The sequence below is a fragment of the Natrix helvetica genome (genome assembly GCF_964273705.1).
Source record: "Natrix helvetica genome assembly, chromosome: 11".
Classification (NCBI taxonomy): Eukaryota; Metazoa; Chordata; class Lepidosauria; order Squamata; family Natricidae; genus Natrix; species Natrix helvetica.
The window spans coordinates 7,069,074-7,081,419 of record NC_138562.1 but is presented as its reverse complement, the minus strand read 5'-3'; the positions used below and the strand labels follow the sequence as shown (position 1 = coordinate 7,081,419).

The following is a 12,346-nucleotide window of genomic DNA, read 5'->3' as shown; positions in this document are numbered from 1 at the left end:
GCCAATAACATCTGGAGGCCCTCAGGAAAGCATCACTATTTCTTATGTTTTCACAAGTATCCTCCTTTGGATTGTGCAAAGTTTATTTGGAGAGATTCTTTTTGAAAATAATTCAATCATACCTCCAAATCAAGTTGGCTTTCTGATTCGAATTAACAGTTCAGATTAAATCGGAAGCTTCCGGATTGATGTTGATGAAAGGCTCTCAATCATCCAGAAAGTGTTGTTTGAAAGTTAACTTGGGGCAACTGGATGCTCAGTGAAAGGTTGAAAGGCTGCTTATCCAAGTAGCTTCTTCAATTCTTCCAAACTGATCTAATGATTTCAAAGGACTTTTGGGGCATGCGCTAAAACCTTGTTTTAAAAATAATCAGTTCAACCTGATCAAATCAATTTGGTTCAGTTTAAAGAATCAGGTTGACTTAATTTTCCTAATTGAACTGGCCCAGAGTCCCAAACTGACTGAATGATTGGATCAAGGCCAATTTTTACTTACCCTCTTTCCCTGAAAATAAGACCTCCCCAGATAATAAGCCCATTTGGGCTTTTGAGCGCATGCGCTAAAATAAGCCCTCCCCCAAAATATTGCAACACAGCAGCAGCCATGAGGTGACCACGCTTGCCGCCTCCTGCACCTCAGAAATAATAAGACCTCCCCCAAAATAAGGCCAAGCACTTATTTTGGTGGTCGAGGCCAAGCACTTATTTCAGGGAAATACAGTAGTCTTCTGGGAATTGACAGCCCATCAGGAGTTTTCAAAGATGCGCAGAGTAGTTCCATAGTCAGCTCCACTTGTTCCTTTGGTATCCTGGGATGTAATCCACCTGGTCTTGGAGATTTGGGTTTGTTTAAATTAGAGATTTGGGTTTGTTTAAATTAGCTAAATTGTCTCTGTTCCACTCCTTGTCTATCCTAATCCTAAGTATCAATCCTCTCCTTCAGGCTGTTACTAAAATGATGACTAGCTAGGATTGAATTTCTGAGAAAAGGCAGGCATGAAATGGAATGGTCACGGGGAAACACGGGTATGCCTCAGCAGTTATTTTACTGTGCGAGCCTATCAACCGCAGATTGATGTACAGAAATAGTTCTGGAAATTAATGAGTTTCTTTACATTAATAGGGTCCTCCTGGTCCCCCAGGATTGCCGGGTCCTAAGGTATGGCATAAGATAAGCTTTTATATCTTATTAGTTGTTGTTGCTTTTTCAACTGTCTGTCTGAAACTTTCAATTAATTGAAATGATGCTTCATAGGTCAACATTTTTGCATCAAGATACCTCAGATCTGCTAACTTAAAAAATACGTAGATATCCACTACTCCTGTGTAATTGAAATTTCAAGGGTATCCACCCCAGTTATCTTTGCAAACCTGTGGCTACTGCAGCACCACTGTGGTCACCGACAGTCCTGTGATCATGCTTTCCAATGCTCCCCGCCAGCTTCCCACAAGCAAAGTCAATGGGGAAGCCAGCAGGAAATCAGAAGTCATCCCAGCCCTGCTACTTTTTTGCCCACCCGTGGTCATTCTGTTTATCTCTTTAGGCAGGTAAATATTGTCAAAGGATGACTGCACCTGTTGTTGTAGGTTGTCTAATCACGATTGAAATCACTGCAAACGTAAAAGAAATCAATATAGATCTATAAGGCGCATTCTAGCCAAGGTGCATTATTCCCATTGTTATTTCATTTCATTTTCATGGTAGTCATTGTTTTCCATTCTTTTTCAGGGCAATATGGGCTTGAACTTCCAAGGACCCAAAGGAGAAAAAGTGAGTGTGGAATATTGAGCCGGCCCTTTGAACTGGTTTCCAGGATTGCTGACTCTTTCTGGGGGAGTGACAAATACAACTAATCCTTCTCGCTGTCTTTTTTGGGGGGGTTAGGGTGAACAGGGACTTCAAGGACCCCCAGGGCCACCAGGACAGATTGGCGAACAGAAGAGAATCAATGATGTAGAATTTCAAAAAGGAGATCAGGTGAGTGAGAGGAGATGGTCCTGATGGTAACTTTCAGCCACAAAGGATCAAGACCATATGCTAAATTGCAAGTCAGAAGATTTGTTGCTCAAACCTATACACGAGAACCTCAACTAAAGTTCAACACTAAATTGGAACCACATAAGGGTCAATGGAATTCAGGAGTAGTTGGATTCGGACTGTTTGTGGCAATATAATAACTCTAGACTGATGACTTTTTAAACTCCACCCCCCCCCCAACTCTACCAGCTCTTCTTCCACCATTCTCACTCAATTATCCAGTTGCATTGATGGGTTACACTGGACCAGGGGTGGCGAACACGCGGCTCGCGAGCCGCATGCGGCTCCCGGCCAAAATAAATGAGGCTCTTTGCCTCTTATCATTATTTAGTATACTGTGGCTCGGATCGCGCGCTCCCTTTCGGAAGCTGGGGAGGTCCTTTGCAGGCAGCTAGAACGGGCCGCCTGCAAAGGACTTCCCCAGACTTGCTTTGAGGAGCACGGGGCGACTGAGGCTAGTTGTGAAGCCCCAAAGCCCCCACCGCCACCGGAAGAACTGCTCCCACCTCCTCCTCATCCTCCTCTAACAGGCAGCACTGCCGGATTTGCCGCCCGGCGCTGCGGCTGAGATGAAGCCGCCAAAGCTCCAGCCGGCATCTCCGCGCGTGGCAGTGGCGCCTCCCCTCCGCTCGGAGCAGCTGAGCTCAGTCAGCGCTGGGTTACCCCTGCCCCCTCCTCCTCCGCCGTGCTTTTGAGGAGCCATGAGGCTGCAGGAGCCAGTAGGAAGGCGGGGGGGGGGGAGCAGGGGAAAAAAAGCCTCATGGCTCCTCAAAAGCACGGAGGAGGGGGAGGGGGCAGAGGTAACCCAGCGCTGAGCTCAGGAGCAAATCTGGTGATTCTGTTGGAGGAGGAGGAGGAGGAGAAGGAGGTAGCAGCAGTTATTCTGGTGGCAACTCGTACTCGTCGGCATCTTCAGCAGAAGCCCTGCCCACAATGAAGAAAGCAAAGATGGAGCAGATCCACGCGGATGACGTCGCTGCAACATGACTGGAGGAGGAATTCTGGGAGTTGAAGTCCACAAGTGTTAAAGCTGTCAGGTTTGAAGACCCCTGGGGGTTTTTTTCCCTAAAGGGTTAGGGGTGCAAGGGTCTTGTAACTTGACAGCTTTAAGAGTTGCGTGCTTCAAATGCCTGAGTTTCTGAGCCAACATTTTGGTTGCTAAGCAAACATCGAAAAAAAATTAGAGGGAACATTGCTTCCGGGTCTGTTTTGGCAGGTCACTGCGTGGTGTGGCTCTCTGACTCTCACAGTTTAAAATTTTGGCTCTTTTTGTCGAACTTGTTCGCCACCCCTGCACTGGACCATCCTCTAGCATTTACCAGCATTTTCACAGTAGCATCCATTACTAAGCCTGATCCCACCCTACAATCTCTTTGTCTTTACAGACAGATCTATAAATTTTGCTATACATCAAAGAAACGGTGAAAAGTATGGAGCAAGAACTAGATGTTTAGTGTTCTTCATTTGTCCTCATTTCAATTTTAAAGTTGCCCTTTGCAACATGATCTTCTGCATTGTGTTTCCACAGAAAAGAGCGCAGAACCTAATAGCTTAATCTTTACAATAGTTAGCACCGTGTGCCTTCAGATTTACAAACACCCAATGCATACAACCACATAGACCTGGTGTCACTATCATAAGATCTTCTCAAAAAGTCCTCAAAATTCCTCCAAAAACATCCTTACCTTTCTCCTCTTGAATATCTATCATCTTAATGGAAGTACCATGGGTGGGGGGCTTGTGAAAAATAATGTTTAAAATGTAGTTAAAATCTTGAGATTTGCCAAATCTCACAAGATTTGTACGGAAGACTTCAAAACCTCCTGCGGATTGCGCATCACCTTAGATTTCAGGCAGATGTATCTACTTACTTTAATTGAATGAGGGTCCTAAGGAGCCATATCTGCAGAGACGGCACCAAACATGTTCAACATCAAATAAGACAGTGTGATGACATCACGGTTCAGTGACTTGTCTGACTGATTCAATGGACCAAGTGCATCGGGGTGAATACAAATTGATCTAGTAGTTTGACAGACTTTTGTACATACACACCAGTGGTGGGTTCCGGATTCCATTCCAACCGGTAGAGTTGGAACAGCCCCGGCGTCACCCACATGGGCGTGCGTGGCACACCCATGCATTGTAGCTGCAAATGACGCTTCCGCAAGCCTTGGCGACACTTCAGCTGCTTGGCGGAGGTCGCACAGACGCTGTACATGCCATGCGCATGCGTGGAAGTGCCGAAAGCTTTAAAACTCAGTAAGAAGCTCGGGCGGGCAGGTGGGCCTCCTGGAACACCGTACCGGAACAGTACCCGGTGCTCCGGGCAGGCTCCGGTACGCCCGTACCGGGGCATACCGCCTGCAACCCACCACTGATACACATACATACCTAGAGCCTTTTGAATTACATCAATTTGATTGGTCACTCAAAGCAGTTATTTGAGTGACAGTTGGAATTAAATTGGACTGATAAAGATAAATTGGTCTAGTGTTAAGGCACTAGGTTAAAAACCAGGTCCAGTGAGTTCTAGTCCTGCCTTAGGCATGAAACCTAGCTGGGTGACCTTGGGCCAACCACTGTCTCTCAGCCCAATTCACTCACAGGGTTGTTGCTGTGGGGAAAATTAAAAAAAGGAAGATGTGTTGGATATGTTTGCTGACTTGAGTTATTTGTAACAATAATAAAAGCAGGATACAAACAAATAAAATAAATGTTGTATCCTCTCTAATAATTGACAATACTTTCCATGGAATTTGAGCACATACTGTTATTTGTCCACAAAATCTGAAGGTAGAACTCGATCAGAACTTCAGCGTCAACTGTCCAATTGGCGAATCCAGAAAAAGAAACTCCTGGGACATTATTTTACTAAGATTATAAAACGTTACTGGAAAAAACCACATTGGCACAGAAGAAGCAAAACCAGCTCTGGGTTTCCCGCACAAAAGGAAGCATAGTTCATTCCCCCCTTTCCCTATGGGCCACTCACAATCCAGTACATTCACCCATCACTTCTGTTCATTTTGTTATGGGAAACAGCCAGCCACCTTGCGACATCTGCTCGGTGTGTCCTTGGGTCTCGTAGAAAGTGACAGTTGCTTGGATACCATTCCATCCACCCCAACCCCTGTTACAGTCAAACTGTGAGCGAAGCAAAGTGAAAGTGTGAATCAGTCTTGATAGGATGGATTTATAACAATTTCCTTTTGCTCTTGACAGGGTGATTCAGGTGATCCGGGCCCCCCAGGATCCCCGGGGTCTCCCGGGCCTCCTGTGAGTATTTTCCTTTGCTTCATTTGTGGAGGGGCATCAGGATTGTCCAAAGGTTGGGTCCCTATTCATGGATAACGGGGTGCTTTTTCTGATTCCCAGGGCCCTCCTGGTGGTGGAAAAGGTGAAAAAGGTGAGCAAGGAGAACCAGGCAAAAGAGTAAGTAACTTCTTGGAACCTAATATTTACCTTTCCAAACCATGTATAGCAGGGGTGTCCAAACTTGGGAACTTTAAGACTTGTGGACTTCAACTCCCAGAATTGGGAGTTGAAGTCCACAAGTCTTAAAGTTCCCAAGTTTGGACACCCCTGATGTATAGCTTTGGGAGTTCAGGTTGGGCCACCAAATGTTGGGTAAGACGTTTTTTCCTTTCTCGTATGACCTGCTAGAGTTGGTGTGGATGAAGCCCCTCCCGAATGAGAAAGGGGCCATTGAAAAACGCATGAACACAACCACTATCAGTGCAGTTTAATGAATAGACACCAACGTTTAACTTTTAATCCGGATTAAGGAATTCAGATGATTTCTTCCTCCTGGATTTCATCTTCAGAACACAAGTCCCTTCGGGGAGAGGGGGCGGTCTATAAATCTTGAAAATAAATAAATCTTGAAATAAATAAATTGGAAGGGGCGTATAAAAATGAAGATGTCATTTTTGCTTTCCAACCTCTGGTTGCTTAGAAATGTGGACAAATGGGTAAAATACTTGTGTGTATTTGCCTTGGCCCTGAAATCTACAACTGGCAGTTATGTAAGCAGAAAAGAAAAGAATGGACAATCAACTTGTCCAGGATGGTATAATATCTCCTGTCTTGGGCAGTGGATTGGACTAGAAGACTTTCAAGGTCCCTTCTAACCCCAGGATTCTAGAAGCATAGAAAGGAGGAATCAGAGTAACCCATCTTCTGATTTCTGGGAGTTCCATTTAGCATTTATGGGAGAAGCCAGGGCTATAATAGATGGCATAAGAATCCAGAATGAATGGGAAACAAATAATATTCCCCTCCAGATTTTACAGGAATAAGTCGACTTTTTCTTTTGACTTTGTGAAGCCCATTGTAGGGTTTGAAGAAAGGCCGTTGTGTTTTGTTTCTCAGAATGATGAAGTCACAGACATACTAACCTATGCAAAAGGGTATATATGGCCCTTTTTCCCTTCGCTATGTAGGTTGTGGGACACGGTGACTTAGTGGCTAAGACACTGAACTTGTCGATCAGAAAGGTCGGCAGTTCGGCGGTTCGAATCCCTAGCGCCGCGTAATGGAGTGAGCTCCCGTTACTTACCCCAGCTTCTGCCAACCTAGCAATTCGAAAGAATGTAAAAAATGCAAGTAGAAAAATAGGGACCACCTTTGGTGGGAAGGGAACAGCGTTTCATTTCAAGAGACATTTTTTTTGTGAGCCATTGCAACTGATGCAGATTTCTTTGAGATGTTGTGTGGAGTTTCTTGAGTGATCAACAACTTTAAGCTGGGAGTTCATTCCTGCTTTTCACTTGATCCAACGATCATTTGAAGAGGCACATATTAAAAAGAAAGAGGGCTACACAGCCTCCTAGCTTTCCTTTGAGGCTACAGTAACTCTGAGAGCCAAGTTAGCTGCAATCAGATCTCCTTAACCATTTATTGAAAAGCAGGAGCTCTAAACTAGGATGGAAACATGGTCTCTGTGGCAAACATTTATGGAGAAGATATCCACCAATGTTTGGGGCAAGGAATTGTCATAGGGGATATGAGCCTTGTGCTTCACACCAGTTTTGTCATATCCTAGCACTTGTATGGCTTTTGATTTTTAGGATACAATAACTGTACTTATGCTGTGTCCTTGTTTATGCTTAAATTGGCCTCTAGACGCCTGGTGCTCTCTGGGTATTTGGGTCTCGCAACCTCAAGTGGTCCTGGTGTGATTGTAAGATTGACAAAAGGCTGTTCCAAGTTACATGTTCATGAGCTTTTATGTAGCGAGTAACCTTGACCTTGGTGGAGATATGCAAGATTGTAATTGAAGTCCACAACAAACAGGTAGTCGAGTGGCTTAGAAGGAGGCCTAGAAAAGAACAGCCCAGGGGGGTGGACTAGATGACCTGCAAGGTCCCTTCCAACTCTGTTAATGCAATAAAACCTGCAAGACTGATGTCAGCCCCACTAGTTAGACCAGACCAAGAAATCAACTCCCCTGTCCTATAGTAACAGAATCTTGCAAGTCTCCTTCTCTTTCACCTCTCCTTCTCCTTGCAAGTCTCCTTCTCCTTCACCTCCTCCTTCACCTCCTCTTCCTTCATCATCATCCCATCTTCTCCTTTAATTTCATTCCTTTAATGAATTACAGAAGTGATTCTTTATTAACACTATCTATTTGCTGTAGAATAAATATATTCATCCCATCTCCCTAGGAACAGATAGCAATAGCACGTAGACTTATATACAGCTTCACAGTGCTTTTACAGCCTTCTCTAAGTAGTTTACCGAGTCAGCCTATTGCCCCCAACAATCTGGGTCCTCATTTTACCCACCTCGGAAGGACGGAAGGCTGAGTCAACCTTGAGCCTGGTGAGAATCAAACTCCTAGCAGTGGGCAGAGTTAGCCTGCAATACTGCATTCTAACAGGAAGGAAGGAAGATAGCAATAGCACGTAGACTTATATACAGCTTCACAGTGCTTTTACAGCCTTCTCTAAGTAGTTTACCGAGTCAGCCTCTTGCCCCCAACAATCTGGGTCCTCATTTTACCCACCTTGGAAGGACAGAAGGCTGAGTCAACCTTGAGCCTGTTGAGATTCGATCTGCCAAACTGCTGGCAGCCGGTGATCAGCAGAAGTAGCCTGAAGTACTGCATTCTAACCACTGCACCACCACGGCTGCCTATCTCCACCAAGGTCACCTTCTCTATGTTCTACACTTCAGATGTCACATTTGTTCTGGATTTTCTGGCATAGTCTTAAATACAGGAAAATTTCAAGTTGATCTGCGTACTTCTAGATTCTACTTTCATTTCTAGTAGACAGATGACCAGAATAGAAACTAGTAAGTGAAAGCTGACCAGGTCATTCCTTAATCTTATAAATGGATATCAATGGGTGGTTTCCCCCCCCCCCCCTGAAATGAAAAACCCATCCATTGACAACCAGCCATCCTGGTTTTATTCACTGAATTTCTCTCCCCATTTTATTTGAATCGTGGTGGCTGTGATACCAGTGAACTTCCATTTTCCTATCAAGAAAGAAGAAAGGAGAAGAAGAAAAATCCATTGCTGGTGGATTTTGTCACCATTTCAAAATGATTTTTAAATTTAACAGAACTGTCTGGGAATAAGACCTGAGCAGAGTGGTGGCCTAGCGGTGAAGACCCTTTCCTCCCATTCAGAAAATTGAGAGTTCAATTCTAGGCAGCAGCAAGTGTTTCTTTATCAGGGCGCAAAAAGAAAATATCTGCTGCGAACTCTGCATAGGCGTCAGGAAGGGCATTGGGCCAGTAAAAGCTCAGCCCCATTCAGTCACCTTGACTCTACCACAAATAAAAGGGATTATAAGATTGTAAAATGGGGAAAAAATACTGGGGAATAAAATGAAGGGGCTGGAATGCTCTGACATTGGAGGGTTCTGATTTGCTATCCAGTTTTAGAGTAGAAATTAGAGGGGAAAACCAATGTCTTTTCTGGAGAAATAAAATCCATTTTACTGCATGCCATGGGAGAGAATAGCTTCAGACTAGCACTTCCCATCTTGTTTTCAGCCTTGAAATGTACTTTAATGGTTCCTGCTAACTAATGTGACAACCTCCCCCCCCCCCGCACTGCCTTGTGGTATTTACCTAAACCTCCCATTTTCAGCCGTTGACCGCCAGCAATAATGCCAGGCGCATCTACTAGCTTCATTCTTATTTAATGCTTTTCTCTGTGTTTTTTTTTCTTTCAAAGGGGAAGCCAGGAAAAGATGGAGAACCCGGATTGCCAGGTTTGTCTGTAAGTCTTTTCTATCTTTCCTTCGTGCCCAGATAAAACCGCTATGAAATGTTTGTAGGATTGAGAGTTTTTGTTCTTCTTACGCCTAGGGCTTCCCCGGTGAACCTGGCACTTCTGGCATCCCGGGAAGAGATGGAGACAAAGTAAGTAATATAGTTTAGAATCTTCTTAAGACTAGGTGAGGGAGGCGGTGGCTCAGGGGCTAAGACGCTGAGCTTGTCGATCAGAAAGGTTGGCAGTTTGGCGGTTCAAATCCCTATATATACATGCGTAATGGAGTGTATCCTTGTAATCTAAATGGACATACATGATCAATTCCTCTGTAAGATTTTGCTCCTTAGTAGAAGCACTTGGTTCTGTGTAAAATAGGTCAAATTCGTTGCAAATAGATGTAGGGGTTTGTAAATCTGAGAGCTGCCTTGCAAACGCTTTTGTTGTAGCAATATATTTGTCAGTGCTCAAATGGTTGGGTCATATCTCTTTCTGGGGTTTTGCGTGCATGTTCTGTATCCACATTTTTAATCTCTTTATTTAGTTTAGTTTTGTTCTTGTAAAATTTCCATTTTTCTCTTGGAGTTTATATTTTAATTTTCTCAATGGCTCAGACGCTGAGCTTGTCGATCAGAAAGGTCGGCAGTTCGGCAGTTCAAATCCCTAGCACCACGTAACGGAGTGAGCTCCCATTGCTTGGCTCAGCTTCTGCCAACCTAGCAGTTCGAAAGCATGTAAAAATGCAAGTAGAAAAATAGGAACCACCTTTGGTGGGAAGGTAACAGCATTCTGTGCACCTTCGGCATTTAGTCATGCCAGCCACATGACCACGGAGACGTCTTCGGACAGCACTGTCTCTTCGGCTTTGAAACGGAGATGAGCACTGCCCCCTAGAGTTGGGAACAACTAGCATATACAGTATGTGCATGGGGAACCTTTACCTTTACCTTAAGAATAGGTGGAGTTGTGCTGGGCTTGGTTTTCTCACAAATACAGATGTTGCAATGTTTATTTTGTTGGCAGGGTCAAAAAGGAGAAGCTGGTTTACCTGGCCCACCTGGATTGGTAAGTCTTAATCCTATCTCTTCTGCCTCCTCCTTTAAATTGCATTTCAGGCAGATTCTTCTTCCCGTTTCAAAGGTATTTCTTCAGTGAGCGTCTTTTAGAACTTTTTATTTTGCCATTATTAAATCCTGTGGTATAAAAACATTTTTTTAAAAAAATGGCAATGCAATATGTTTGTTCTTGCCTTTGCCCTAATTGAGAGGGGTATTGTATCTGCTTGCGCCCTCGTACATTAAAGCTATTGCAATATTCAGAAGAATGACCAGCTTAAAATGTTTCTTTTACAGGTAGCTCTTGACTTACAACCATTTATTTGGTAACAGCGCTGAAAAAAATCAGCATTCCCAGGGTCACATGATCAGAATTTGGACTCTTGGCAACTGGCATGTACTTGTCACTGTTGGCACCCAAGATGATCATCTTTTGACAAGCAAAGTCAATGGGAAAGCCAGGTCACTTAACAACCGTGGCAAAAAAAAAGGTTGTAAATTTGTACAAAACTCACTTGGCAAACGTCTCGCTTAACAGCAAAAAAAATTGGGTCAATTGTGGTCGTAAGTTGAGAACTGCCTGTAAAACATTAAAGAGAATGTAGATTTTCAGACAAAATAAATCAACAAAAGAGCTTCGCTGGTTCTTTTTCCCCATGTTTAGAAACTGTAATTTCTAGGGGATATATAGTTTTATTCTTTATTTATACCCATTAATGTTTAGATTTGTCAGGGCAAGCCATTGAGAATATAAATAGAAAGCAAACCCCACCCCTTCTAGCACTGATGACATTATCTCGTTTGGTAGTGAAACGTCTGCAAGAAAGCCACCAAGCTAGAGACCATCTCTGGTTTTAAAGAAGGACCCCACTGGTTTAGATTTATCACCTGGGGAACAGTGGTGTTAAAAAGTAATAGAAAAACAAACATTACATCCTGTGATTTATTCTGCTAGTTGTTAGTATATTATTTTATTTATTTGCTTCACTTAAGTCTCCACCTTAACAGGCAGAGAGATCAAACAGGTTTTGATGAGAAAGCAAACCAGTTGTTACGATCCTTGCAATTTATTTCATTTGCTTTTAATAAATCTTGTTAAAGAAAATTGTGAGAGAATTTTGATTTCAGAAGTCGGCTGAGCAAAACCTAACAACAGGGAGACAAATGTCCTGCTTTTATTTGTGCTTTGAAAAACCTTTTCAAACTTTTGCTTTTAATGTTTTTAAATTTGTTTTTAAATTTGTGCGCTAGCCAACTGGAGAACACTCTGTTCAGAGCAATGAAAACACAGTCTCTCTTACGGGCCAATAAATTCCTGCATGCTAGCATTGATAGAGTATTAAGAAAAATATCCACGAGTATTGATTCCCATATGCTGGTGTTCTCACCTAGGCTTCCTGAGAAAGCATACATCACAATCTTAGTCTCAAAAACCCTCTTTTAGTTATACGGCTATAAATTATGATCATTCACAGTCCACAAGGATCCACAAACAGTCTGTGAAGATTCCAACAGATGTCTGCTTGAGTTGCCACAGTCTTTCAGGGGAATGTTGATAAACACCCACCTTACCTCCTTCAGAATTCTGCCAGAAACCTAATTGCCAAATGCAGAGCAAGGCCAAACTCAGCACAGAGTTAAACAGAACTTTTCAAAGCTTGAACCGACCAGATGAACTGATTGCTTCCTGCAAAAGCTCCTGCCCCGTTCGCTCCTCTTTTATGTCTTATGAGAGGGGCCAATCATCTCCAAGCCTTACTCCCAAGTCGACCCTGTTTTCTTAATTGTTCTTGCCTTCTGGCAGCTCTGTGCATGCGCGCGCACTGGGAACAGGTTCCCACTGTTCTTCTGCCTCGCTGATATCAGGCTCCAGAAGCAGCACATAACTACCAGATGGCCCTGGCCCTCTCTCTGCCTCCGACGCAGAGCCCTCATCCATGCCTTCCCCTGACTCTAGGACTGGCCCATGTTCCTCCCCAATCTCCTCACTATCCGACTCTGCTGCCAGTTCTGCTGGCTGCTGGT

General features: G+C 43.7%; 1 protein-coding gene across 1 annotated transcript in view; it reads left to right on the top strand.

Moving 5' to 3' along the window:
- The window catches only part of COL4A5 (collagen type IV alpha 5 chain), a 152,861-nt gene that overhangs the window by 71,873 nt on the left and 68,642 nt on the right, over positions 1-12,346 (top strand). Inside the window, exons 11-18 of the mRNA XM_081963970.1 lie at positions 1,124-1,159; positions 1,730-1,771; positions 1,886-1,978; positions 5,264-5,317; positions 5,417-5,473; positions 9,231-9,275; positions 9,365-9,418; positions 10,290-10,331. Coding sequence (XP_081820096.1) covers positions 1,124-1,159; positions 1,730-1,771; positions 1,886-1,978; positions 5,264-5,317; positions 5,417-5,473; positions 9,231-9,275; positions 9,365-9,418; positions 10,290-10,331 — 423 coding nt within the window. The remainder of the gene's footprint in view (positions 1-1,123; positions 1,160-1,729; positions 1,772-1,885; positions 1,979-5,263; positions 5,318-5,416; positions 5,474-9,230; positions 9,276-9,364; positions 9,419-10,289; positions 10,332-12,346) is intronic.